The sequence below is a fragment of the Odontesthes bonariensis genome, chromosome 12 (assembly GCF_027942865.1).
Source record: "Odontesthes bonariensis isolate fOdoBon6 chromosome 12, fOdoBon6.hap1, whole genome shotgun sequence".
Classification (NCBI taxonomy): domain Eukaryota; kingdom Metazoa; phylum Chordata; class Actinopteri; order Atheriniformes; family Atherinopsidae; genus Odontesthes; species Odontesthes bonariensis.
Genome location: NC_134517.1, coordinates 15,662,307 through 15,688,874, shown reverse-complemented (window position 1 = coordinate 15,688,874; position 26,568 = coordinate 15,662,307). Strand labels below are relative to the sequence as shown.

Here is a 26,568-nt window from a genome sequence, read left to right as displayed (position 1 = left end):
GAAGAGAGGAAGGTGGGAGGGGGGACTTTGGCCTCTGCTCTTGATGTGGAAACTAAGCACTGACCTCGGTGTCTTTACCCTTGCGATGTGGAGAGGCCCTGCCTAGCCTTTATCAGAGTGTCAGCCATTGGGTGTTTGTGTTAAATTATGGTTGCATCTGTAGAAAGGTCAGTTAATCAATATACTGTTTAGATGTAAGTGTACCTTTAGCGAGACCATGTGTACTCAGAATTATCTTCCATGTGCTGGTGTGTACCCATACGTGTTGACTAGTCTGTCCAAGAGTCAAAGAAAAATTCCTCCATGGGGGTAATAAAGGATGCCATCTACTTCTACAGTAAGGGGTGGAGTTATGTGTGTCTGCGTGTGTGGATGAGACCTCCTGCAGTTCTTCGATGTTCAGTGACGGGGGATTAGTGCCCATTTAAAGTCTCACTTAAATCCATTCACAAAGGGGCCGTCTTCATGTGCACGAATAAGCCGGCTGATATTATCATATGTGTAGATAATACTCTTCACATTATGCATCAACAGTTCTGGAGCTGGCGCACCCCTCAAAAGTTTGCAGGTTCCCACAACCAAATAAGGGAAGTTTTCTCAATTATGGCTTGATTCTTTTGACTATTTTTGTTGTAACAGCAATCACACATGGACAAAATAAGGAATTACTTTAACGTTAAGTACCTCAACATTGACCCATATCTGCAATCAGGGTCCCAGTCAACACTGGGGAGCGTGGATTTAATTAATAGTATGAAGTATATTAAAACAAATATTCACTTCAGAACTCACTAAGCTGCACAACAATTGCTTGCAAATGCTTGAAAAATGGTGAATGACACGGAAACCATCTTTCTCCCGATAGTTCTCCCATGACTCTTGAGCTATTGAAAATTTGAAAACAATCACAATTTAAAAAGTTTGAAATTTTTTAAGAATGTGTTCATGGACCAGTGTATAGACTGTATGTCAATGATGATGCATTCTGCACTCTTAGAAAAGTGAATAAATGACCAAGTTAGCAGCTGCAGATCTTTGAACTGAAGCCAACAAAACCATTGAAACTCTTAATTGCCCCGTTTCAATTTGTTCTCTTGGTATTTTCATAGTATGAGTATTTATTTTTTTCATGATGTCTGTCAATGTACCAACTGGTGGTGCAGCAGTGGTTCTACAGATCTCCTGAAATGATGAAGTCCATCATCTTGTTTACATGTAATAAACGTTAGGGAACATGCCCTTAAAACATGCTTATTAACTCATAATTGGTGTTAAAACTTGCATTGTTCACAAAATTATTGTCAGAATCTGAGATATCTTTCAACTTTTTAAAAGAAACTAGTTAATAGGTTATTGACTTTTTTTTCTTTTTTTTTTAGAAAGATCGATAATGAGTTTCTTGTAATTGCTTATGCTATACCTAAATATTGAGTTTAATAAATTTCCCATTATTACTTAAACCCAGCTTAATGTTTCAGGAAAAGCTTCAACAACTGTTTCAAATACCTGAAAAATCTAAGGTTAGACCAAAGCGTCAATGTTTTCCAGCTGAAACATTAATCCACAGGCATCAGGTTTAAAGATTAAAAGTGGAGGCCTCGAAATGAAAGTATATTGTTTTTTTTCTGTATTTAAAAAAAAAACAAACAATATTTGTGTTTATGTTAACAATATGATGCCCCACACATCTAGTTGTTTTCCTCTATAGCTGCATCAAGCTGCTGCTGTCACTATGATTCCCTCAGTGCTTCAACCCCCAGCCCCCACCCTGAGAGATGGACTATAGACTTATGATAGAGATCAGTACAGGTGGTGGAGTGGGGGGCACTCAATTAAAAAGCCAATCACCAACAGATAGACTCTATCTGTCCATCAACACCACTCTGCCCAGGACATTTAATTGCACTGAAGGATTCCCCCACCAAAGGCATCCTCTGTCTGCCACAGATCACGCCACACAAATTGGACTCGTGTTGACAGATTGAATCTTTCAGGAGGAAGCGCTACGCTCCGGCTTGCTCATTCTAACAACATGTAGAGCTGATTCTTATTCAGGGAGATGGAATTCCCAGTATTAGCCTCTAATCAGCTGGGTTAACTGCTGGCATATTGAGTGAGTGCTCATTGATCCAGGTGGGTCTTATGGAGTGCATCAGCATTGATAGCAGATAGACTGTTTGCTTGACAGTACATGGCTGGATTCTTGTGGGTCCCTAATTGTAAGCCCAGGCCAAAGAGGAGAGAGGAGAATCAGAAATGGTTCTGAGTCAAAGAGATAACTTCGTATACTGGTAGATGTAGGAATCTTGCTTATTTGCTGTTGTTTCTTTCTGAGTAGTAAGACATGCAGTAGATGTTGTTTTGATAATTGCCAAGGGTGAAGTAAGACATAATATTTGTAGGTGATGACTGTGAACTGAGGTCCCCGTGCTGTAATTTCATCATGTCAGAGGATGACAAAATGTTACCTCCCTGTGCGATTTTCTCTTGTGGATTCAACCTTTGACCTGGGTCTCCAGCCCCCGTTTGTTTACCAAATTGAGTTAGGGCTGCACACGGAGTGCTACAGCTTGTGTGTTTAGTGATTGAGAGAAAGAGACAAAGAGCAAGGAAAGTATTGTGCAACTGTCATCGACTCCACAATTGATAGTGGAAATAGTGGAAAAAAAGACAGAAAGAATTACAATGTAACTAGAGTGATCACAGCAGTGCAACTATTTAAAAAAAAAAAGAAGAAAAATCAGTTGCATTGTACTGAAAACTCAGCCTGTTATTGTCAAAGCTACTGCAGAGCAAGCCTGCTTTTATTTCAGTGATCAGAGAAACTAATCAAATAACAAACATGCTAAAGTGGAGGCACATTTTACAATGACGTTTGACCATTGATCCTTTTCTTTCCTTGTCTTCTTTTCTTTTGAGTAATGAGACCCTCTCCGGAGTTGCGCACTCGGTGTTTCCTGGAAGTGACTCGCTCTTCCAAGAGCTTGCCCCCAGACTCAGATTTGAAGTTCCTTGACATGTTCCCTTGGTCAGGGTGGAAAGGTATGCCAACGGAAGCACTTTCTCTCTGTGATGACATTTCCTCTTTTCTACTGGGTGTGTAATGTACTTCAACCAAATACGGTAGTTTGACAGATGGAAGGGAAAAAAAGAAGGAAGCCAAGAAAAGGGAATGAAGGAGCATTAGAATAAAATTAGAATAAAGTATTTTTCTCTTTCTATTTCTATTTCTAGAAATCTGCTTTTTCCAGTGTTGTGGACCATTTCTCTGCTGTTTTTCAAGAAACAGTTTCTCTTTACAGAATCTTTGGGGAACTAATTCTTTTTAGCATCCGTGCCAGATGGCTTCTGCAGACGTGTGTAAGGATGCCTTGAACTTTGTTTCCAGTTGTACCGTAGGTCAACTGTTAGGAGAGGAAGTTATGCGGCTAGCATGTGGAATCCATTTAGGGAGGCTGTGGCACTCCACTTGCTCTTTGACTTCAGCACAGCCGAATGGAAGTCCACGCTACTGTCCGTATCTCCTCTCTATTACCTGCCGCAGCCAGATATCAACATGGCAAAGCATCAGCTCAAAAAGGGAGGAAAAATAATCAAAGTAAAGGCGTGAGTAAATGAGTAATAGAGGTAAATACAGCTGTTGGCTTTTATCGAGTGGCTTCGTGGGAGCTGGAATGGGTCAAACCAAGAGGAAAGAACTTGGTGAGCGAAAATAACTGTGCACATTTGATGTAACAAGTGTCAGTGAGTTGGAATGTTTTGGTTGGTTCGTTATTGTCTATTTCCATGTGCAGCATGTTGGGATGGATTTGGTTGTGTCAGCACAAAGTTAGGTGAGCTAAGGTACACATTTTGTGATGTTGCATCAAGAGGACTCTGCGAGGCTTTTAAGCACTAAAATGCTCGTGTCCTCACTATGGGCTGCATTCTCACTGCTGTTTGTCTCACAAGAGATAGCAAGTGAGGAAAAATAGGTAAGGAAAAAGAAGGAACCAGAAAAAGTGTCTAGAACGTGTATTATCTCTAAATGAGTTGCTCGCAGGAGATACTGTTGATGAGTCAGTGAATTTGGTGCCTGTGCGTGCTTGCATTGTACAGTTAATGTAGAACATCTAGGTCGATCTTCGAGAGTGCATGTGAGTGCACATGTGCTGTGATGCATTTAGAGGAGAAGCTATTGTGAGTAGTATGTACATAGTGCCTATGTTGGGGGAAGGGGGGGATAACATCACGGCATATATGTTAGAACACAAGAGCACACACATATGCTACCATAGCCTTGGGGGATAAAAGGCAGAAGCCTACTTAAAGAATTCCCCCATTAGGGCAGAAGTGTACTTTCACCCCTTGGGGCAGGGGAAGTATGTGGGTGGTTGGTAGTGGTGGTGTGAAAGATGCATTTTATTGTGAGGAAGCCATTCTGCTGCATCCTAAACATTGGATGGGAGCACAGTTTTACTCCGACCCTTATTTTCAGCATGTAAAAAGTAGCTAAACTTCAGCATGAGAGGACTTTGTACTGGCTGGGACTCGTTTGCATCACAACAAGCTCTCTTGATGGGCTTCAATACTTATCACAGGCAGCCAGCATTTAATATCGCTCTGTATTTTGGCTCATAAAGTCTTCACGTTAAGTTATTCCCCAGTCTGCTCCTTTTAGTGTTTACAGAAAATTGCGTGCCCAATGCAACTCTGTCAATTTGAGTACTGCAGTGTGGCCACCTCAGCTAAGAACCTGTGAATGGGGAGTAAATAAGAGGCTGGAACAGAGTCAGCGAGTACATTTTCTATTGATCCACTCAAGCTAACCTCTCTTTCTAACCATCTCTCAGTCTTGCATGCACTGTGTAGCCTTGTGATCTGTATACATCACCATAGAGATGCAGATTCTTACAATATTTTCCTGAAAGGCTGCACTAAGTCGCCACCATGTGTATTACCTTCATATGACCACAGGACTTGTTGTATATATTAGAAAAATGGAGAGGCACTATACAGCAGTCTCATCCCGGTTTGTTAGTTGGCTCCACCCCCCCCTCCTTTGGTACAAGTGAGGTTTTTGTGTCAGAGGCTATTTTAGATGCACTGCTACTGACCCTACTGCATTTACAGAGGTGAGTGAGTCTGTGTGTGTGTGTGTGTGTGTGTGTGTGTGTGTGTGTGTGTGGTGTTCCTGAGAGGTCACTGGATTATGTTCAAGCAAGAAGACCTCTTAGTAAACTGGCTGTCTAGGAGCTGTTTTTCTGGCGTCTGATTGTGGTTTCTTCTGCACTAAATGCAGCTCTCATGCTGAATGTTTGGCTTATCCTTTCCCGTGATTACATCAAAAATGGTCTTCAATTGAACACAAATTGTCGAGAATAGTGTCACAAATTGCTTTGACTTGGAAGTCAACGCTCACTTGAGTAATGCCACTTCATTTTAGAGCTGTCACAGTCACAGCTTGTTTAGCTGTTTCTCAGCTGCATTTGAGGCACATGATGCAAGAGGATGTCAGACTCTTCTGTTTACCTCTCTGGAGCGCTGTGGAGGAGTGTGTGTGTGCGCACATTTGTGCTTGGTTTGTGTGTGCACACTGTAGGTGTCTGTGTGTGGGTGGCTGTTAGTGTTGAATGGGCATCCATATTCTTCTTTCATGGGCAGAGCTGCAAAACTAAGAGAGTTTTTGAGTGTGAGTGTCTGTGTCTGAATCTAACACAAATATGGTTCATTGTGGGTGCAGGCAGAGGTCACAAGGTTTGTGAGCCTGTGTGTGTGTGTGTGTGTATGTGTGTGTGTGTGTGTGTCTGTCAGACAGACTACAGAACAGAGCAGTAGCTCAGGAAGTCAGCCTTATAAGAAGTGCAATTGACACACAAACAGAGACAGACAAACCAGACAGCGGCCGACTCTTCTTTTCGGTTTGAGTGTTTCCTCTCAGAAACAGCTTCTTCATTTCCCACAGTTTCACAAGGGAGACGGAGGTGGTAATGGTGGAGGTGGGGATCTTTTACAAAGACAAAAAGCCACTGAAAATAATTTTTTTTTTTTTTTTTTACAAAAACCTTTGACAGACAAGAGACATTTTCTGCATTTTTTTGTTGGGTGAAGGAACTGTCTCGGTTGATGCATTGCATGGATTTCCTATGAAAGTGGTCTTACAAATCTTTTTCATGTGCGTGTGTCTGCATATGTGTGTGCTGGTAAAAGGCAGTGGACTTGAGCTGCATCCGGCAACCTCATCCCCTCATCCTGACAGGATTACTGACACAGGATCCCCCTGCCCCTGGCAGAAATAGCAAGGACCCAAGGGCAATCCACCAGAATATGGGAACTTCCGTGGGCCTTACTAGTGCGCATGTGTTTGTGTGTCTGTGTGTGTGTGTGTGTGTGTGTGTGTGTGTGTGTGTGTGTGTATTGTGCGTTGTCTGTGTATTTACACGAGTATCAACTATAAATGGAGCTGGTTTCCTCTCAGGTGCTGAGCTCCTTGGCTCACGCAGGCAAAAACAACATGCGTTCTCTCTGACTTTCATATCGGCTGTCTTGTTTCCATCACTTTAGAGGACATTCTACTGACTTACATTCATATGGAACCTAGCCTAACCATGTCTTAGCACGATGAACACTATTGGAACTTGCTGTTTGCCCCCAGAAATTGTGAGTACCCACAATATGACCATGGAAACAGATTTATATTGCCACAGTGTTAGTAATGCAAGAACACACACACTTTTTTGCCTCTTTTAATTTGTTTCTTCTGCTGTGAAGAGAGTTTAGATCAAACTGTAAACTGTATATGAAAGGAGTTTTTTTGCATTAGATGTGTACAGGAACTTACATAATGAAGTCATTGTGTGGGGGGAAAAAAAGAGCTGGCATGCCACATTGTTGCTCAGACCATGTTCTCATCAGGTACTGTACCAAAACCTGATGAACCTGGGCTCCTTTAACCATAAATCACAGCAGTTTGTTTTCACAAGTAGCTCTATACAACTTGTAAAAAAAAATAAAATAAATGATTGTTCAATAATACAGTGTTTTGATGTGGTTTGTCACACATCTATGAAGCCATGCACAGTTTCAAAGTCAGTTGAGAAAAGAAAACCACAAAGGGAAAGCCCTCAGTGTTGTTCTTAGCTGTCTTTTAGCAAAGAAATTTCTACCAACTCTGATGCAACGGTTTAGCTGCATCTATGCCAACCTCCTAATGAGCAGCAATTATTGACTTTTGTCACACCTACAACCTGCCTGTAGCTGCCAGCATACGATGGTGGTTTGTCCACGATATCACAAATGCATAGCTTGAAGCCTAATAAGAAGTTTTTTTTTGTCTCGGTAGTGACTTGTAATGTGACTGTCAAAGACCAAACTATCTGACGATGTACAGACGAATGTTATAGCAAAAAGGATCTGCTTTTCGAAGCAGTGTGACGAATGGGCACTGGTTTGAGGGTTTCTTGGAGCTGGATTTCATCGTAGTGAAGCTTGCATTCTGACACAATGGTCGATGAAATCAATACTCGTTTTTTTGCCATTCTGCATTCAGCCTGTGAAGTCTGTGGTGGAGCTGCCTCAGTATATTCTACACAGTGTCTTTGTTTTAACTGCTTACTTTGTTCTGGTAGATGGGATTTTTTAACTAGCATTTCGTCATTACTAGCTTTAAGAATGGTCACAGAAGGGATGTTCAATACCTGATAACCAAGGAGCGTTGGCGACTGTATTTTGTTACCACCGACAGACGATTGTGTGTACGATTGTGCAATTTCTTTTTATTTTCATACAAAAAATTGTGATGGATTTTATTGTTTCTTTCCATCATTGTATTCTTCCATAAGGCTGAAATAGTTTAGCATAATGCCATAATGTGGCATTGCAACCTTTGTTTTTTTGCTACAAATTTGACAGATTGCCTTTTTCCAAGTAATTTGGCTCTCCTTTTTCATTTGGATCTTAACCTGAACGTTCCCAAAGTGCTGCTAACATGTTGGACTTTTTTAACTAAATCCACAATGCTAACGTCAATAGATGCTCAGGTAAATACAATGTGACAAAGGTCAGAAGTTGAGCACGGTTAGTGCCATTAAGACATTGCAAAGGAAAGGGCCCAAATAGTGGAAAACAACCAAAAAACAGTTTGTTTTATCAAGCTGTTTTTATGTATGAGATGGTGGAAATTATTCTAATGGCAATGCAAAATGGTGAGTCAGCTTAATCAAGGCATTCAGGTTACTTTGTGACAATTGTGACAAGTCTTAACCTACTCCCTTGGCCTTCTTTTAAAAAATGTGTGTTTAGCATTACACTAGCATGAGTTCTATTTTAAATTGTTGGGAGCTTAAAATTTTCCCAAGTTTTGCTGTATTTCCCAGAGATTGAATTATCTAACACATGATGAGTGTCCCGTGTCTATTAATAGCTGTGCTCATGTAGAAAGTTGTGTTATCCCTCCGTGGAGCGGATGTATTCTCTGACGAAAAGGGCAGTGTTTTGAGGTAAAAGCCTCAGCTGAGTGCATGTTTAAGGGACTATTAACCCTAAAGGAGAACCCTTTTTCTTTCTTTCTTTTTTTTTTAAGGTTAGTGCGCATAAGCTGAGATTTTATGCCGTTGCGCTGGCCAGTCGTCCGCACTTTTACAAGCAGCGAGGTAGCAGCGCTCTGCTCTCTTGAGCCCTGTTCAAAAATGTCCTAGAAGCATCTAAAAGACTTTGCTTGCTGCTCTTGCCAAGGAAAATACGGCTTATGAAATGGAAATTCTGAGACCATTCACAGAGTGCCAGGAATGACTGAGAATAAAAAAACTATGTCCATGTCAGTACACCCAGGAGTGAACAGTGAGGGAAAGCACACATCTTCAGCTTGCTCTCACAGACACATGCATAACAAGGAGAATCGTCACTGTTTACCTGTTATGTGCTGTTTTTGGGTAGGAAACTATGAAAGGGGAAACTCCACCAGTTTTACAATAAAGGTCACTTAACTCATCATGGGGAGTACTGCTCTTCGCTGCAAGCAAAAACAAATGTTAGGCGCCTTCTGTGGCTCTAGAGGGTAAGTTTATCACTTTTGGCATCATCACATTTTCTAAACAAGGCAGTGAAAACAACTTGCAAAAACGTGAAGTCTGACCAGGCAGGGAGGGTTTATAAAAAGAATCCATGAGTTGCATCATGGCATCAGTACGCTGCGGTGTATTTCGAGTTCGATGCATTGATTGCTCTTTTAAATTTAAGGTCACCTTAAATTATGTCTTAAAAAGAGAAGGAAGGCACACTTACTTCTCTCCACTTGCTTGTCTTGTGGAGTACCTCCTCATTAGATATTGGATAGTGAAAAGATATTGCAGTACTAACAACGAACTGGCAATCCAAAGGCAACTTCTCAAAATGCTTGACAGCTTTAACTGTAAGTGCTGAAACCCTAAAACTTTTTTTTGCCATTTGAGGAGTCATCTCTCCCCATGCTTGAACAATCTATGTTTGTGGCAGAAATGGTTTATTATTTATGTGGTATAACAAAGTCTTTTCCAGTGCAAGACAGCACTGAGTGGGTTGAAGATACAAGTCTGCTGTACCTTTGACCAAATCCAGTATGGTTGAAGTTACTCTTTAAGTATTAATTCTGCGGGGAACTACAGTATTTGAATGGCTCTCTAGCAGAATCAGGCCAACTGGATGAGGTCATGAGCAGACACAGCTCAACATGAATCAGGCTGAGGTTAAGATTTAAAACCAGCTGTGATTCAGCTGCAGCTCTGTTGTGTCTACGCTCTTAGGATACAAAATCAATAGGAATAAATTTATTGAACCTTCATTTTATAACATCTACAAAAGCGTCACTCAGCATATTCCCTTTGGCCAGCAAGTGCTTTCTTTGTTACATTGTTCAAGATAGTGTAATTGTGAGTGTGCTTTTGCAGCTTTACAAAAAGTACTTGCGCTCAATACTCAAAAGAGAGGAAGTTGAATAGTGTGCTGGTGAGCTAGCAGTTGTAGGCCGGTTATCAGGCCAATGTGTCACATCGGGGTGTCCAGAGGCACAGAAGAGGGAAATGAGCTGCAGCAAAGAGGCCAGTGGCAGACAGTGCAGGCAAAACACAGGAAATGCTTGTCTCACATCACCTAACGCCTCTGTTTTTTCGATGCATTTGCACATATAGCTCTGCTCCCTAATTTGTTTGGGTTTTGTAATATTTTAAAATGTTTTTCTCTGCAGCTTTTCTCCATTCTTCTCCTCTCCTTTCTCTCTTTTTGGTTGAGGACTGGGTGGGAGGGGATCTGTTGGCATTCTTGCACCGTGTACTTTGCGCTCGACCGGGCCTTGGCTCTGATCCATAACCCTCTCTCGCTTCTTTGACTCCTGCCCCTCCTCCCGTCCCTCCGCTAAACTACCCCTCTCCAACCCCTTCAACTCTCCTTGATTGCTCCCTTAACCACTGCTCTTGCCAGCAACTCTTCGACAGGCTCCACCCTCAGTTACTTCTTTTGCTATCACCTTCCTTAATCCTTCCTCATGTATCACCCACGATTCACTGCACCCTACCTCTTTTCAACTCTCCTCTGTCCCAGCCTGTGGCAGCAGGTCTGGCCTCTGTGACACAGATGCACACAGTTGCTGTGGGCGCTCGACATGGGAACAAAGCACTGGTGGGGGCCCTTCTGTTGCAGCGTGTTTCTGCGCGTGTGTGCAAGTATGTTCACATGAGAGAAAGAGATAAGTGAGAAAGCAGAGATGGTGCACACAGCCAATTACTAAATCTGGTTTCATGAGGTTGTTTAAACTCAACTTTCATTTGAATAAAAATGGGTTTCTTTTTTCTTTTTTTTTTCAACTAGTGAACAACCAGAAACCGTGCTAAACAAACTGGCTTTATGCTTACAGAGATGTTAACCACCCACTACACTTGCACACACATTTGAGGGATTTTGCCAGGAGTACTTAGTACTGCAATGTGAAAGCTGAACAGTTGGTTACATAAATACCATCTCCATTTAATTCATGCTTTTGTCTGTATACATGTGGCAAAAATATAAACAGGGACTCATAAACTTAGACTCATTTGCTAATCGAAAGTAAACTTAACGACACAAAATGTTTTTCCAGCCTTTAGAAATGCTTTATGCATTATTTGACTTAAAGAAAAAGTAAATAATCTCCTGTGGTCATACGTAAACTCATCTATAGTGAGACAATTCAGAAAATAAAAACATCAGGTTTAAATCTTCATTTTGGACTCTTTCTATGAAGATATGGTGGAACGTAATTCTTCTAATGATAAAAAAAAAAGAAGATGTTTAGGAGTAGAAAGCACCAAACAGTAGTACACTGCTCTGATATGATGGAGTAATGTCACACTTGATAAAGTTTTTATCAAGTTATTTACTGGCCAGCTGGTCAGTGAGGAGACTCGAAATGTACCTACATTTAGCACTTAGCAGGTTTTATTTTTGGACCTTGGGTATAAAGCTAAGATACATTTCAAGAATGAGCAACACAGCTGTTTTAGCACTGCAGGTTTATAGTGTTGTTAAGATTTTGTACTGTATTTTTTTTTACATCTGTGTGTCGTTTATGATGTCAGTAATATCTTTGTTTAGTTTCAGAGGGTTTGAGACTTTCTGAAGAGGTTTGTCTTGTCTATACCAATCAGGTTTGGCATGTTAAGCATTCATCCATTCACTCCTGTTAGTCTCTGTCGGTACAGAGTCAGCAGCCATCAGAAAACTGGGAAATATTGGACCTGAGGTCATAGATGTGAAGATGTTGTGGGAGTGTCAGTTCTTGTTTTGAACTGCACTGACAGAAGAAACAAAGAGGTTGGAAAACACGATGTATGATATGGATATTTCGAGTATTTCTATTCCTAAAGGTGGCTTCAGTCTTCACATGCTCCCTTTGATTTTTTGTGTGTGTGTGTGTGTGTGTGTGTGTGTGGTGGGGATGAGATGCCTGAACACTCTACTGCCCTCCCTTCTCCCCCGACTCCCCCACACACCTGGGATGGCCATTTCATTTCAGAGTGCAGTAAATGGAAAGGTGATCCTAATCTACCCCGTTTCCTTCGAGCTCCCCCCCCTCCTTCTTTTTCTGTCTCCCACACACAGTGCCTCATACCGCTGATGGACAGCGCACGGCTGGTTGCCTGAGCCTGCCACCAGCGGACAAAATTCAGTGATAGACCACACTGAATACACAATGTGTTCATTTCATACTCAAGTCCTTGTTATTATTTCTAATCTTTGGGATTTGTGATGTTCAGCACGCAAATGTGATCCTTTAACGGGAGCTGACTTTGTAGTTTTTTAACATGACCTCCTCAATAAGTGGCGCTCCTCTGTTAGCTCATTACGCAGTGTTGGGTTTCTCTCGCTGCAGTTAGTTCCTTGGTCATTGCAGTCACAAGCAGAGCTATGCAGTTGCCATTGATTTCCTTTGAATGGACCTCTGCAGGCAAGTTTATTAGGAAGGTGCTCGCAAACTAGCCTGGGCGAAAGCCGACTGTTGACTCCGTCAAACAGTCTGGGAAAACCCAAGAGGAATCTGTTTCCATGGAGGGTGGGACCTTACTCAGCAACTTAAATTCATTGGAGTTCCCTTAACCAATCAGTAATGTTTAGAAAGGACGTAGGTTATGCGCCGAGGTTCATGCTTACTCTCGCGAGGCTCTAGCTCGCGAATCACGCTTCCCACATCCGCTTTCATTATACCGGTACCATTTGATAAATCAAACTTTTCCCAAAGCCAGTTGGAAGGAGAGCTACGACATCCTTACCACTAACAAAATTGACGAGGCATTCCTCTTGCTCTTGTTTTAATTGTATAATGCTCTCCAGAGTTGAGACAACTTCATGGATAGCTTCTAGCGTTCTTCCGTCGCCATGTTTATTTCCGCTGCGGTTGAACTACAATTATATGGACTACAATGGACTCCGCGCGTGAGTTCTGCGTCACCACTCGCAACTGTTTGCTGATTGGCAAAACACTGAGCGAACCGAGGTAGGGGGATTTGGCCAGACTATGTGCGGAGCCAAAATCTTTGGGCGGAAGTACGTAGGATGGCGTCGCCAGGCTACTCGCAAACCCCTGGGTGACCTGGATTTCAGGCACAGTTTAGAAGGTTGTTGTTTTCCAGAGATATGCATTTGTGACTTGGCAACGCAGGTGCACATTAAGCAAAAATAACTATATATAAAAAAAGGTAAACTTTTTGAGGCTCAAGAAAGAACTTTTTGACAGTTTGCCTCATGAGGGAAAAGCAAGATTTTATGTGAAATGTCTATTCTGGAAAATATATGCTTTTTCTCCAGTGAGCAATATATGCTTTTGCAAGAATGACGGTCATCCAGAGGAAAACAAATCTCACTTTCTGCCTGTCTCAGTGTGCTCCCCTCTCTTTTCTCCTCAACACTTGGCTTGAGGGTTGACTGAGGCTGCAGCTCCACCAGCCCAATGTTACTATGGTAACGCTATCTGGGCCTACCAAGACCTGAAGCCGAAGGACATCCTGGACAACAATACAATAGCAGCGCAGCCAGGGTACCTGAGGGACTTAGACCTGAGAGGCGAGATCTGGGGGGTTGCAGATTGAACGAGCAAATCCTCTCTCTTTTTCTACCTCCACTTACACACAAGCACAGCCAGGATTAGCCCTCAGCTTGAGAACCTGAGTGGAAAAGGAACAATATGTGGCATTAGATGAGACAGCTGCCACAGTTCTTGAAAAGAGTTTTTTTTTTTTTTTTGAGTGTCTTGAGCAAAAAAGAAAGTCTTGTAAGTTGGACAGACTGCACGGATATTGTGTGAAATGTGAGACGTTTGCAATAATTAGATGTTCAGACACCGTCTACTTAAAGAAAATATATGTCATTCATCACTGGCTGAGCTTTTTTTCTTTGAATAATAGTGGTCACGATGGCCTTTTTGCTGCTGACTGCAAAGACTGGGCCACAAACCCTGCTGCTGGTGCCAACAGCAGAGAGTAATAGAGATGTTTAGAGTCTGTTTGCCTTGCTTGCATTCCTCCATGTAGTGCTGCTAAAATAATAAGAGGGAGGGTTACCTCAGGTCGGCCCCAGCTGAGGGATATGGAACATGCATTGTTGTCATTGGCTCCATTTGAGTATCCCTCTTAAAGCCACAGCACGTAACTGAGGAAATGGGCACTGTTGTTAACTGTACTGACAACCTCTGGCAGAGAGGAAATGTGTGAAAGTACATGTGTCCTGTCGTGGTATAAGTAGACATGTCCAAAGTTTTGATTGTTGCTGTATGTGATCATGAGGAGTATATTCATCATTTCACTTTTGCATATTTCAAGTGATTCTTTTTCATTGTTTTCGCAGTCAGAGAGAAAACTCCCGTTGTGCTGATGCCATTGCTGTTGAGTAACAATATGAAAGCGTGTGTTTGTATTGCATTGTAGTCTTAAGAGGATTGTATTCAGTGTTATTAAGTGAGCCTCGCAGCAGCCTACCAGGATGAAGGAAAATCGCTATTATTAAGACGGAGTTACGGTGTTCGAAGAGTTTCTACAGTTTGGGCTCATCTTTTGTCTGTCAGCTTCTTATGATCTAAAAACATGAATTCATGTCTATTTTAAATGTGTTTATCTCCCAGTGGGTGCAAGCACAACATTGTAGATGTCCGTGTGTGAATAACTGTGTGTGGGACCTGCTTAGTCATGCTAAAACACCCGTCTTACACCTCCTCTGTGTTCCTTCACAGGCAGCCTAAGAAACAGGATGTTAATGCTTGACGGAATGCCTGCAGTCCGAGTCAAAGCTGAGCCCCTGGAATCGGAACAAGGGGTAAGAGAGCAGTTGTTTTCCAGACAATTCCTTCTTTTTTTTTTTTTTTTTCCTGCTTTCCTCTCCTTCTTTCCTCCTCTTGGCAATGGGCTGATAATCACTCCCAGGCCAAAGCAAGTGAGTAACTGAGAGAGTGAGTGAGTGTGGGGGCTAAGAGGAGTGGTTGGAGAGCGTGGTAGTAAGCAGAAAGAAGAGAGGAACCATGAAGAGGAGGAGAGCCACAGCTGGAGGAGGAATGCAGTGGGGTCTTTTGGGGAGGTGACTGAGGCCAGCAGAGTCCATGCTGGCCGCGGATGGTTGCGCAGATGTAGTCACTGCTCTGGGGAGGATAGTTTCATGAGAAACTCTAAATCATATACGTCTTTGTGTGTTCCTGCCTCTCTATGTCTCTCTGAAAAAAACGCTGACAAACAGCCACTTGCACTCAGACACAAATACGCAGAGACAAGCGCAACACACCATGTTATACTCTTTCCCTCAATGTACTGAATGTCACACATGGCTTAACTGAACCACAGAGCTCTACGTCACTTTTGGGTTGTTTCTATCACTCAATGCACTTTTGTCACTACAAGCCTTGTAAGTGCTGTCAATTTTCCACCATCAATGTTCCACCTTTGATCATCTGTTTTTTTTCACAAAACATACTATGTGTGTCTGAAAGTTTGTTAATTCTCTGAAATATCTCTGCAATCAGAAACCTTAAACAGTGTCAGATTTTTTGCCCAAAGTTCCACAAAGACTATTTAGACAAATATATCATACTTAGCCATTTTTTAAAAGAGTGAAATAGTTCAACATTATATGTAAACCTTCACTTTCAGTTAGTGGTGTAACTTCCTTTCGCAACAATTACTGCAACTAAATGTTTCCTGTTACTGTTTATCAGTCCTGTACACCACCTTGGAAGAATTTTGGTCCATTCTTTTTACACAACAGCTTCAACTCTCTCCAGATGTTGCTGGGTTTTCTCATATGAACTGCCCGCTTCAGGTCCTTCCACAACATTTCTTTTGGATTAAGGTCAGGTCTTTCACCCTATCATTCCAAAACATTAACTTTATTCTTCTTTAACCTTTTTCGGTAGAATGACTGGCCCACTGCGTGACCCATTTTCTTTTGAGGTTTAATTTTCAAACGGATACCCTGACATTTTCCTTTCCAATATGCTTGCACAATTCAGATTTCCTTACAAAGCAGGCCCAAACCATGATGGCACCACCACCATCTTTCACAGATTGCATAATGTACTTGTGTTGGATGGCAACGTTGTCCTCAACCCAAACATTATGCTTCTTGCTTAAACCAAAAGGTTCTATTACAGTATGGTCTCACCTTTCCACAAGACGTTTTTCAAACAGCCCTCTGGCTTATTCTTTTGATTTCTAGAAAACTGGAGCCACATTCTTTTTGGAGAGCCATTGCTTTCTCCTTGAAGCCCTGCCATACACACCATCATTGTTCAGTGTTCTGATGGTGGTCTTAACATTAACATAAGCCATTTGTAAAGATCATGAACAAAATGAGGCCCCTCTTACCCCTGATTGTCATGGCTTTGATTGAAAACCCCCCACAAATTAATTTCGCTGAAAATCAAGTGCCAATTTCAGAAGTTATCATTCTTTTGCTGCTCATGCCATGAAGATGGATGTTCATGTATGATATTTTCTCTGAATTTGTTTAGATTGATAAAAAATTCTGATGATGACTCAAATTCATGCAGAAAACGAAGCAAACGGTTCACTAACTTCCAGGTTTCATGGTACTTTGCTGAATTCCATTACATTTTTTAGTTCATTATTAATTTAAACGACGCGTATTGGCCATGTCATGTATAAAAAAAAAAAGACCTCTTGCAAGGTTTTTATGGCCCACATACAGTATCAGTGCTCTCTGGTCTGACGTACCGAGAAATAAAGTGGTCTTGTTATGGTGAAGCTGTTGCTAGGTTACAGGGGCTGTGTGGCTCTGTAATGCTGCCACAATTGTGTGCCGTGGATGCAGGCCACCTAATATTTGTAATCATGATGAACTGGTGTTCAGTTATTATTGATTCCCATTTGTGACACATCAACGATATTTTTACCACTAATTTATCACCAAGAGCAATTTGTAGGAGATCAGCCCAGCAGTTTCCGTTGAGATGAACCTGAGAGCGTTGACGGATGAGAAAAATACCAGCATCTGATAACCCATAAGGTTATTGCTGTTCTTAAAGAGGATTGTTTGGCCGTGGATGTGCTCTGGGCTGATAAGAATTGAATCTGTCTCAGCACATCTAAGACCTAGACAGAGAGGCAGCAGGTGGGTTACTTTCTGTGTGTCCTGCCCTCAGCTGTTGCTCAAGGATTTGAGAGCCGTACTCTTGTGCTGCTACCTTATACCTGGGGTTTGAAACCATTCCCCAAGTGGTGATGTCAGTCGCAGACAGGATGTGAGTGCTGCAGCCCACACAGCTTTGAAGTGCATTGAGATCCAATCTTGCCCTAACAGACTGAGCTTCCCTTTAGATGGCAGACGCAGACAGACAGTTTAGACTGCTGTAGAAATGTGGTCTTCATTTGGGTGGCGTGGGGCCAAGGGCTTGCTGGAAATGGTCTGCCTCCTTAAACAATTCGCCTGCAAGGGGCTGGAAAATCTGCCCCGCTAACCAGTATCCCCTAATAAAGACAATGCATGAGAAGAGAGGCAGGCAAGCGGGTCGAGCGTATCTTTACGTCTGTCAGTGTGTGGGATAGCGCACATACACGTGTTTGTATCTGTCAAAACAAGAGTGGAGGTGGCTTAAGTTTTCCATTTCTGCCGGTTGAGAGTTGTTTGAAAATCTGACCTCAAAATGCAACGGTTTCTGGTTTGCATTTTTATGTAACACCACATCTCTGTTGTTTTGATCGTCCTCATGAGTTTTACTCAGGAGCCAGAGGAGATTGGCGAAGCCTAACAGAATCTCAGTAATCAACTGTTTTTTGATGCCTTTATGATCGTGTCGTTAACACAAAACACACCCCAAACCTTGAGAATAAATAAATAAGACATACTTTTAATAGAAATTAGATTGTTTAAACAAAAAACAGTCGGCCTTTGTGACATACAGTAAGTCTTGTTTGGATACTGGGGCTGTCACTTTTTCATAGAATCAAGTTGAATTTTGACTGTGCTTCCACTGCCTCACTTTATGTCAGACAAAGTTAGTAAACAGCCTAACCCCTGTGTTTAATATTTCCATCTATGGCAATGAATCCAAAATCTTTTTCACTTATCAGGCCTTTTGGTTGATCATTAACTAACACAGCTTGCTTGTTTTCTCCAATTTAAGATGTTTAAATAGAGTAACATGGAATTTGGTTAGTCAAGGAGACCTGCAGCATTGCACCTGTGTTTTCAGTTAAAGCCAATCATATATTTATTTCCAATTTCAAAATGATCAATTAAAAATAATTTAAAAAAAAGTTTTTTACCATGGATAATCTTCTATAACCACATGCTGTATTTTTGGTTCCACAAGCATTAATTTTGCTTGAGCTTAAACCTCATTTGCCCCTTTTATTTGTCTGCGACATGCTGTTCTAATTTCTCTATTTTTGTTACTGATTTCTTCTATTACATCTGTTTACATCTGTTTGGCATGTGGTTTGGGGAAAAAATATGTTTTGGTCTCTCTCTGACGTATTTGATCATTTTTAACGTTTTAGTTGATTCACATTGAGCTACTTGTCCTGCATTCCTTTTTGTTGATTCACAGTAATGGAGGATCTGATAGTATCAGCACAGTACGGACACTACCAACCGCACCTGGAACTTTATAATTATTAAATAGAATAGACATTTGGCATTTTTTTTGGCAATAAACGTTTATCATTTTGGCTGATATTGGGATCTAGTTCATTAAAGTTCGAGGGGAATCTTGCTAACCTGATGCTATTGGATTCAGTTTGAGACACATGTAATCATACAGAAACAGATGTTATCACATAGGTAAGACCAGATTACCAGATGGCACATTTGATGTCTTGTGGTTCACAAACTCTGTTTGGTGATTATTTAAGTGGTCGAATTGGAAAAGATTAAAAAGTTTGAAAATTAAATCCTCAACTGTGTGTGAAACTGTACTGATTAACTGCAGACAAACTATGCTAATAATGGCACTTTTTACATCATTTTGCCACACAAATTACAGGATAGGTAGTAAAAGTTCTGGCCAGCTTGGAATTCAACTGCTGCTCAGGACTTTTGTGCTCATGTACCCTTATCATGAAGCTACTGTTGTAGTTGTTTAATTCTTACTGAGGGAGCAGATGCATATGTATTTGCAATAAATACTATTCTCACGTTCTATGTTCAGATTCAGTTATGTCACGGTTTCTCTGAAGGAACGCCCCATTTGCTCCAAGACTGATCGACTGCTAGAAGTCAGAAGAGCAAACAAAATAAGGCACAAAAATCCAAATAAAAGATTAGGGTCAAACAACACACAAAAAAGAAAATCTAACAAGGGAACCAGAGGCACAGGGAGCAAAATTAAATTGAAATTCCACTCCAAATACAAACAAAGAGCAGCAAGAGTTTTACTACAGGGAATGTGAAGATGATCTGACCAAGAGCAAATAAAGCAGGGGAGTAGAAACTAAGTGAGCGATGAGCTTATAGAACACAGATACAGGTTAAGCAACTTATTGAACACAGGTGGAATGTTTAGACAAGGTGGAAAGCAGTACAAAGTGGGATGCACAAGGACAAAGCTTTTCAAAGACGAATGACATAATAGGTGCGTATTTGCCAAAGCTGCAAACATGGCTCAGCCAATCAGAGTCCAAGACTTGGCACAAATCTGTTGTATTAATCAGAACATATTACTTAACAGTCGTCAGACTACTTTTGGGGTTGGCTCTTGAAAAGGTTTCACACTTTGGACTACGAAGAAAAACTGTCAATACTGCATAACTGAAGTGGTCAACCACACCCACTTACTGAGAAAGACGATATTTCCATACTATTGAGATTAACCTGAGTGGATCTAATAAATTCAAAGCCTTCAGGCAGCATTGCTGCAGGCAGACTGTGACACACACTTTCAATACAGAAAATGCAAACACAGAGAGATCATGCGGAAATGCAGCTAGATGGTCGCCTGAGGCTCTTTCGAATGAAAAAGACAGGAGTTGATACAAGAGGAGCAGGAGGAGAGATGACATTTCTCATCACAAAAATATATATTGACAATTAATATATCTATTCCTTTAAAAATGTAAAATCATGATATCATCACCAGGTAGTATTTGGACAATTTAAAGGAGGAATCTATTGGATGAGATACAGAATCTACTAACAAGTAGGTTCAACAGAGATTTGTTACATAGATTTATTAAAAGCAATTCTTGATTATGGTTATGCACTACAGAGCATGCGATTCTTGTGAGTATAATGACATGTCTTACAAAGTAAATTACAAAGAGTTGAAAGTATATCTTTCCTCAGCGAGAGTCATAAATTAACAATCAGCCAATGGCTTCATGATGAGATATTTTATCTGCAGTGTTTAGTTGTTCGTCTCACATGAATTTGATGATGCATACATGATTCAATTGCAGTCATTGTCTGCGGCGCGCTAGATGTGCATAAATGTGACCTTAAGCATGCTTTTACTCCGATTCCATTTTATACAGGCTTACTTGACGTTAGGTACAAAGATTATGCATTGGACCTTGACAAACGACAGAAATGCAGGTGACTTACAGTATGCCTGATCACATCCCACGTAGACACATCACCGAGGGTGCTCTGCTGCTTTCTTACGATATGCCTGCGTGAGTGGACAAACAACTCCCAAAAGCATTTCTACCACAAAAACCAAGCATTTTGTTTATTCACGCAGGGCGATAAAAAGCATCAGCTGATAGACATCAGCTGCTTCTTTCATGCTTTGCCTTCAGTGGTTCATTCATTCGCTGCTTGGCTTCCAGCTGATTTAAACTCCAAGCATAAATGTGCAGAGGCTGACCTTTTAACCTGATACCTATTGTTATTATTCTTATGCCATTTTTCATTTCCAGCACATTCAGACTCCTCCTATTGATGCTCTTACTTTTGTCTTAAGTTGATCTAATTACTGAAAATGTCTTTATAAAGGGCATTTAGTTCTCCCAGTAGAGCCTTAGTCGTTCCTCTGATTCTGTGAGAGTGACCTCTGAAAGGAAGAGTCTTCTCTGCTTGTTATAACTTAATAAGTATTGACTATAAATGGTCACCCCCTTCAGGGAAGCATCTGACTGAACTGCACTGCTAGGAAAAAGTTCATGAAGAAACGCAGAGTGTCTTTGTCACAGGAAAAGGATTATTTTCTCAATTTAGTCCAAAAAGACTGGGAACAAGCATTTTGAAATATGTATGGCCACTGATATTGTGTAATGCATAAAAAGCCTTTATCAAACCACTTGAAAATGTTTCTTCTAAGGAATAGTTGTACACGTAAATTGTTTTAAAGGCCTGTTCTGAAAACACGGGGTGGGTGGTAAATATGAACCAGACTACGATATACTATGAATCTTGACTTGACACCAGTGCCCTTGAGCTGAACCCTACTGAGGTCCAGAGGCCATCAGAGGGCATATTTCACAGGGCACAATTTGTTAAGGAGGAGTTCTGCACTGAGAAGATTTTTTTTAGTTTTTGTTTTTTGGGGGGGAATTCGTGGGGTCGTAGCGTTTCCTGTAGGCTAAATAACTCTTGTACAAACTCTGAGAAAAAAAAAATAGCAAAGCCGCCCCATAAAACGACGCCTCACGCAGACAGTCAGAAAAATCCACCACAGATCAAATCTCTGGATTACATAACGAGAAAGAGATGTGAGTCGACAAATCAAAAGTGAGGACAAAAATTCACAGTGTTGAACATTTTTCATTTGCGATGCGGCTACCATCGGAAAGTTTTTTTTAAGAGCTTTCCTCATTTTATTTGTAAAAATTCTGCTTCTTCCTCCCTGGTGGCTCCAAGTGTGACTCAGTCTCCGAAAGTCTCCACTGTGAGGATCTAAACACCACTGCAGCACGCCTCTCGAAACGAACAAAGTGAGCCGAGATCAGCGACATCAAATGTAACTCGGGAGGTTTGACATTAGAACAAAGACTGATATCAAAGAGGAGCTGTTTGGGGAGTATATAGAAACAAATAGTATAGCGGTGAGCATTGTCTTCCTACCATGCGTGCTCTCTGTTATCTCCTCTGCATAAACAGGTCCCTGAAACCTGCAGACAGATGGAGCGGTTGTGTTACAGTCTGCTCGGTGTTAAGTGAAAGATGTGTAGAGGGATACTCTAAGCCACCAGCGTTGGCCTTAAGAGGCCCATCGCTGAGAGACAGAGGGAGACGGTCAGGAAATTGAGCCCATATGATGTTTTTCCACCGTCACAAAGGAGATTTAGGAGAGATACATGGGGAGCCAAGAGAGCTGCGTTTGAGTGGGAGTCATGGAAAGTGGGAGGGAAAGGGAGAGAGTACAGCCCACGCCAAGAGAAAAGGAAGAAAAAGTGGAAGAAGGCGAGTGTGAGAGACACTATCTTTACTTCTGCATTTCATATGGCATCATTCTAACTAAGGGGATGACACAAGAAGAGTTGAAGGCTTGAATGAATGTGAAGCCCCTTCTCAAACAAATGTCACTGCATATGCATTTCTGACATTTCTGTCATGTAGCATAATTACATCTGAAAGTGAACGTCTACACAAGCAGTTATCCTTGATCTTAATTACTCAATGTACCACTATTTGGTCTTTAGTGGTAAGTGAAAGATTCAATTTTGAGCTGATTTTATGCATGTTGTTTCACCTGTTTTTTTTTTTCTTCTACTGTATGTGTCACAGGTTTTCATGGTACTAAATAACAAACTCTAACGTCGGTGCTTCTTTTCCTCCCACAGTCACCTAAAGTGCGCCCTTATTCGGCGATGGACAGCGTCCCCTTCTTCCTCAGCAGAGTGAAACCTGAACCCCCAGAAGACCTACTTGCTCACGACCTGCAATTTCACACACAGACCGAGCCTGTCGACCTGTCGATCAACAAACCCCGCCCCTCTTCTTCATCTACTACCACCATCACAACCTCGGCGTCATCCCCCCTCAGATCTGCCTTCTCCCCGTCTTCTTTATCGTCGTCATCCTCCTCCTCCTCCTCCTCTCCATCGGTTATCACCTCAGCTCCATCGGTGCTCACGCCAGGCCCTCTGGTTGCCCCTGGAAGCGGGGTGAGAGGACAGCCGTATTTGCACATCCTGCAGTCTGTGCCGCCGCCTCCATCCAGCCCTCTGAGCCTGCAAGGAGGAGGGAAGCTGGCCAGCCATGTTCACCGCATCCCAGTTGTGGTACAGTCACTGCCCCTCATGTACACCACTGCCGTGCGATCCCCCTCCAGTCTCAACAATGCTATTATGCTACCTCTGATGGAAGAGGCCAAAAGCCAGGGCAAAGGTGAGACTGTGCTCTCAGTGTTACATATTCATATTCATATTATTTGTTCTTTTGGAATTTCTCTTTTTCGTCTTTCATCATTTTCAGTGAGAAACACATTTTCCCTTTCTCTACCAACAAAACTGAGGGAAAAATAATGGTTCCCATGTTTTTACTTTGAATTATTTTATTTTTTTATGTTTACCGAGTAACATAAGTCATTTATAAGGCTCCTGACAACCTTTACCCTCAAGTTTTTATTGTTGCTACCCTTTTTTAATATAAAGAAGTATTTATTAGAAATCCAAAATCTGACATGAAATGATTTCCCAAGCATAATCCAGGCTTCTTACTGTCTGAAACATGACCAAACTGTCACTTGGAGTCACTATAGAAATTAGAATTAGAAATAAGATTAGTCTGTTTGAACTGTCTCTGGATCAAACTCAAGGGTTGACTCAGACAGTAAAGAACTGTCTGCGCATTGGTGTGAGATATCCCAAACGTAGGCATAGTGTATGGTGTTTTACTGTCTGCTCAGATGTTCTGTTGTAGATTCAGTGCTGTGAAGGTGGCATGCTAACAGAATGGCCCTTGCATGGAAAAATGATTCGCCTTCAGATTGAACGCCTAACCCATCTTTAATAGCCCGCAGTGCATTTTCCTTTTCCCTCTATCGAGGAGCAAATACCTTGGGTGATTTGAGTATTGGACTTCTATGGTGTTGCCTTGAGTGTATTATTGGTTTTCTCTCTGGGTGTGGTTTTACTGCCAACCACTGGAAGCAAGCCTACAGTAGGTGTTTCTTTCCAAGTCTGAGCTGTACACAGGGCAACTGTTGGTTGTAAAAGAGGTCGCTTCTTGTCACTCCCTTGAGAACGGATGGACACATTTAGACTTGTGCTCACACCCATGTATGTACTGTACGTAGAGGCAAACAACAAAGATGTGTAATTAGAGCATGTGCTCAGACAGACACTTGGCCGGCTGGGTGTGGTGGTCCTCAGAGATGGGCGTTTTAAGTGCTGGATATCTGTTCTAGAGGAGAGGAAAGAAGGAAGGATAGGAAAAACAAAACTTACATAAGAGGGTGGGGCTGGATATTGAAGATGGGTGGCACTTAAACAAACACATGCATGGGTATATGCACAGACCAGCATCAGCTCTGATGCCAACAAACACAAAGAAAATAGAAGGAATAAATTTTGTATGTTGGGTGCGGTAGATGCATTTACTCATCGAGAGAAACCAGCAATCACACAAACAGAATATTTAGCTATTGTTTTGCACTTAGGTGATGCAGAAAAAAAAAATCATTAGTCATTATTAGTCATCAGGTATTATTGATTGGTTGTTGACAAAATAAGTTGTAAACCCCTTCCTCCCATTAAGAAGTTTGATGTTATCGTTGTTTTTTTGAGTTCTCATCAAAGATGTACTCACAAATGCTCAAATCCCCTCTCCCGTGCACCCCCAACAACTCACACACACACACACACACACACACACACACACACACACACACACGTACACACACAAACAGGTTGGCCATCCTCTTTAAGAGAGGGTGGGTACCCTTTCTTTCAATGCTGTCTCCCTGTCTCCGGCAGGAGGTTGCCATGGAAACAGGGCTTGACTGGAAACAACAGGAGAGAAAGAAAGAAATCCGGTGCTCTGCCCACCTCTCCACTCCTCCTTTTTGTCCCTTGTTCAAAATATCCCCTTTCCAACACACGATGCGTCTCGAACTAATTACAGGTTTTCCACGGGGCTGCTGACCACTCTGCATGTCCTCGTCTCCGACAACAGTAGAAACCTTTAAAAGCAAAAGTCCAACCGAGTTAAAGCATTATTCCTGTGCTCCCCCCCCCCCCCTCCTTCCCTTCAATAATAACACCATGTCTGCTCCAAACTCAAGACCATTATTATCGACCATTATGGCCACAGTCTCAGCTGAGAGGGCAGAGGAGGTGAGGTCCTGATAGCTTGTAAAAGCACCACGCTTACAGTAGACAGGGATGCTGCAGACCTCAATGGTCTGGATATCTCCATATATTATGTGTCTGTGATGATTTCATCCTCAGAAATAAGTAACCGCCACACAATCTTAAACACGTTGATGTAGTGCAGTATTTCTTTTTAAAAATATTCTTCCTTTGAATCGATTAATTACTCAAATGATGATTATGCTGTCAATTTTTGTACCCTTTGCCATAAAAGTGCTCACCAGCAGGCTAGGTTTTTCTTTTTTTTTTGGACAATGATTTCTTGACTTACCCAGAATGTTTCTCTGTTTGCGACCATGGAGACGGCATGGACAGAATGGCCGCAGGCTTTGGCAGTTTATCCGCTGAATTGTCCAAGGAAGCGACAAGTTGTTACAACTTGCAGAATAGATGCAACGTTCTTGTTTAAGTCGAGAAACGGAGACCACTGAGCTCACTGGCTCAAAGAGTCACGCTTCAGTGACATGCATGCCAGTCACACCTTTGGCATCCTCTTGTTTTTGCTACTGTGGCAAAATGCAGATTTGGGTAAAGGAAAAATTGAACTTGCTGAATACTTAGATTTTCTGTAAACCACTTAAGCAGCTAATGTATAAATTGTGTGAAAGCTTGTCTTTCTTCTGAGTATTATTCTCAGCTGTCAGCTGCGGTTGTAGGGGATATGTGCTCAGCTGTGGCACGCATGCATTTGTGCATTAAAGTTGGACATATTGAGGACTCACCCACAACAACAAACTCACTTAAATGTTTCCACTACTGCAGCAACAGCCAAACAGTGCTCCACCCAGCTCCTTATCTCTGAGGCTGGAGGCTGATATAGATTATGTGTGCGTGTGTGTCCGTTCGCATGCTCTCATTTTGCTCTGTGAATATGCAGCTACTGGGTTTAGTGTCACGGTTGACTGCTCTGTCCCCGGGTTGAGGATTGTGTTTGTTTGAAAGCTGACTGAAAATACTCGCAATAGGGACAATTCAACACTCTCAAATGACACTTTATACAAATATTTATTAAATACTGTCAAACCTAGAGGGCAAAAATATGACTTTGTACGATAGTTGGATGAAGTTAAAGAGATTACTTCATTACAATTTGAGAGACTCTCCAGCACACACAATGTGATATGCCTTATAAGTTTACAGCTCCAGTGTCATGTGTCTGACTCCTATGTCTGTGTCCCTTTCTCACAGTGCACACAGACCCCAACGGCCTGTCGCCAAGGCAGATCAAAAGTGACAGCGATGACGATGACCTGCCAAACGTGACCCTGGACAGCGTTAACGAGACCGGCTCCACAGCGCTGTCTATAGCTCGCGCCGTACAAGAGTGAGTATC

The 26,568-nt window shown here is 41.8% G+C and overlaps 1 protein-coding gene across 4 annotated transcripts in view; it reads left to right on the top strand.

The window, feature by feature from the left end:
• klf12b (Kruppel like factor 12b) overlaps window positions 1-26,568 on the top strand; it is a 42,719-nt gene that overhangs the window by 1,569 nt on the left and 14,582 nt on the right. For 2 of the 4 annotated variants that reach the window (XM_075479235.1, XM_075479238.1), the window contains exons 2-5: window positions 2,920-3,042; window positions 14,708-14,790; window positions 22,704-23,250; window positions 26,424-26,559. In XM_075479235.1, the coding sequence (XP_075335350.1) occupies window positions 2,922-3,042; window positions 14,708-14,790; window positions 22,704-23,250; window positions 26,424-26,559 (887 nt within the window). In that variant the 5' untranslated portion in view covers window positions 2,920-2,921. The remainder of the gene's footprint in view (window positions 1-2,919; window positions 3,043-14,707; window positions 14,791-22,703; window positions 23,251-26,423; window positions 26,560-26,568) is intronic. The other 2 variants (XM_075479237.1, XM_075479236.1) reach the window with 1 other exon arrangement.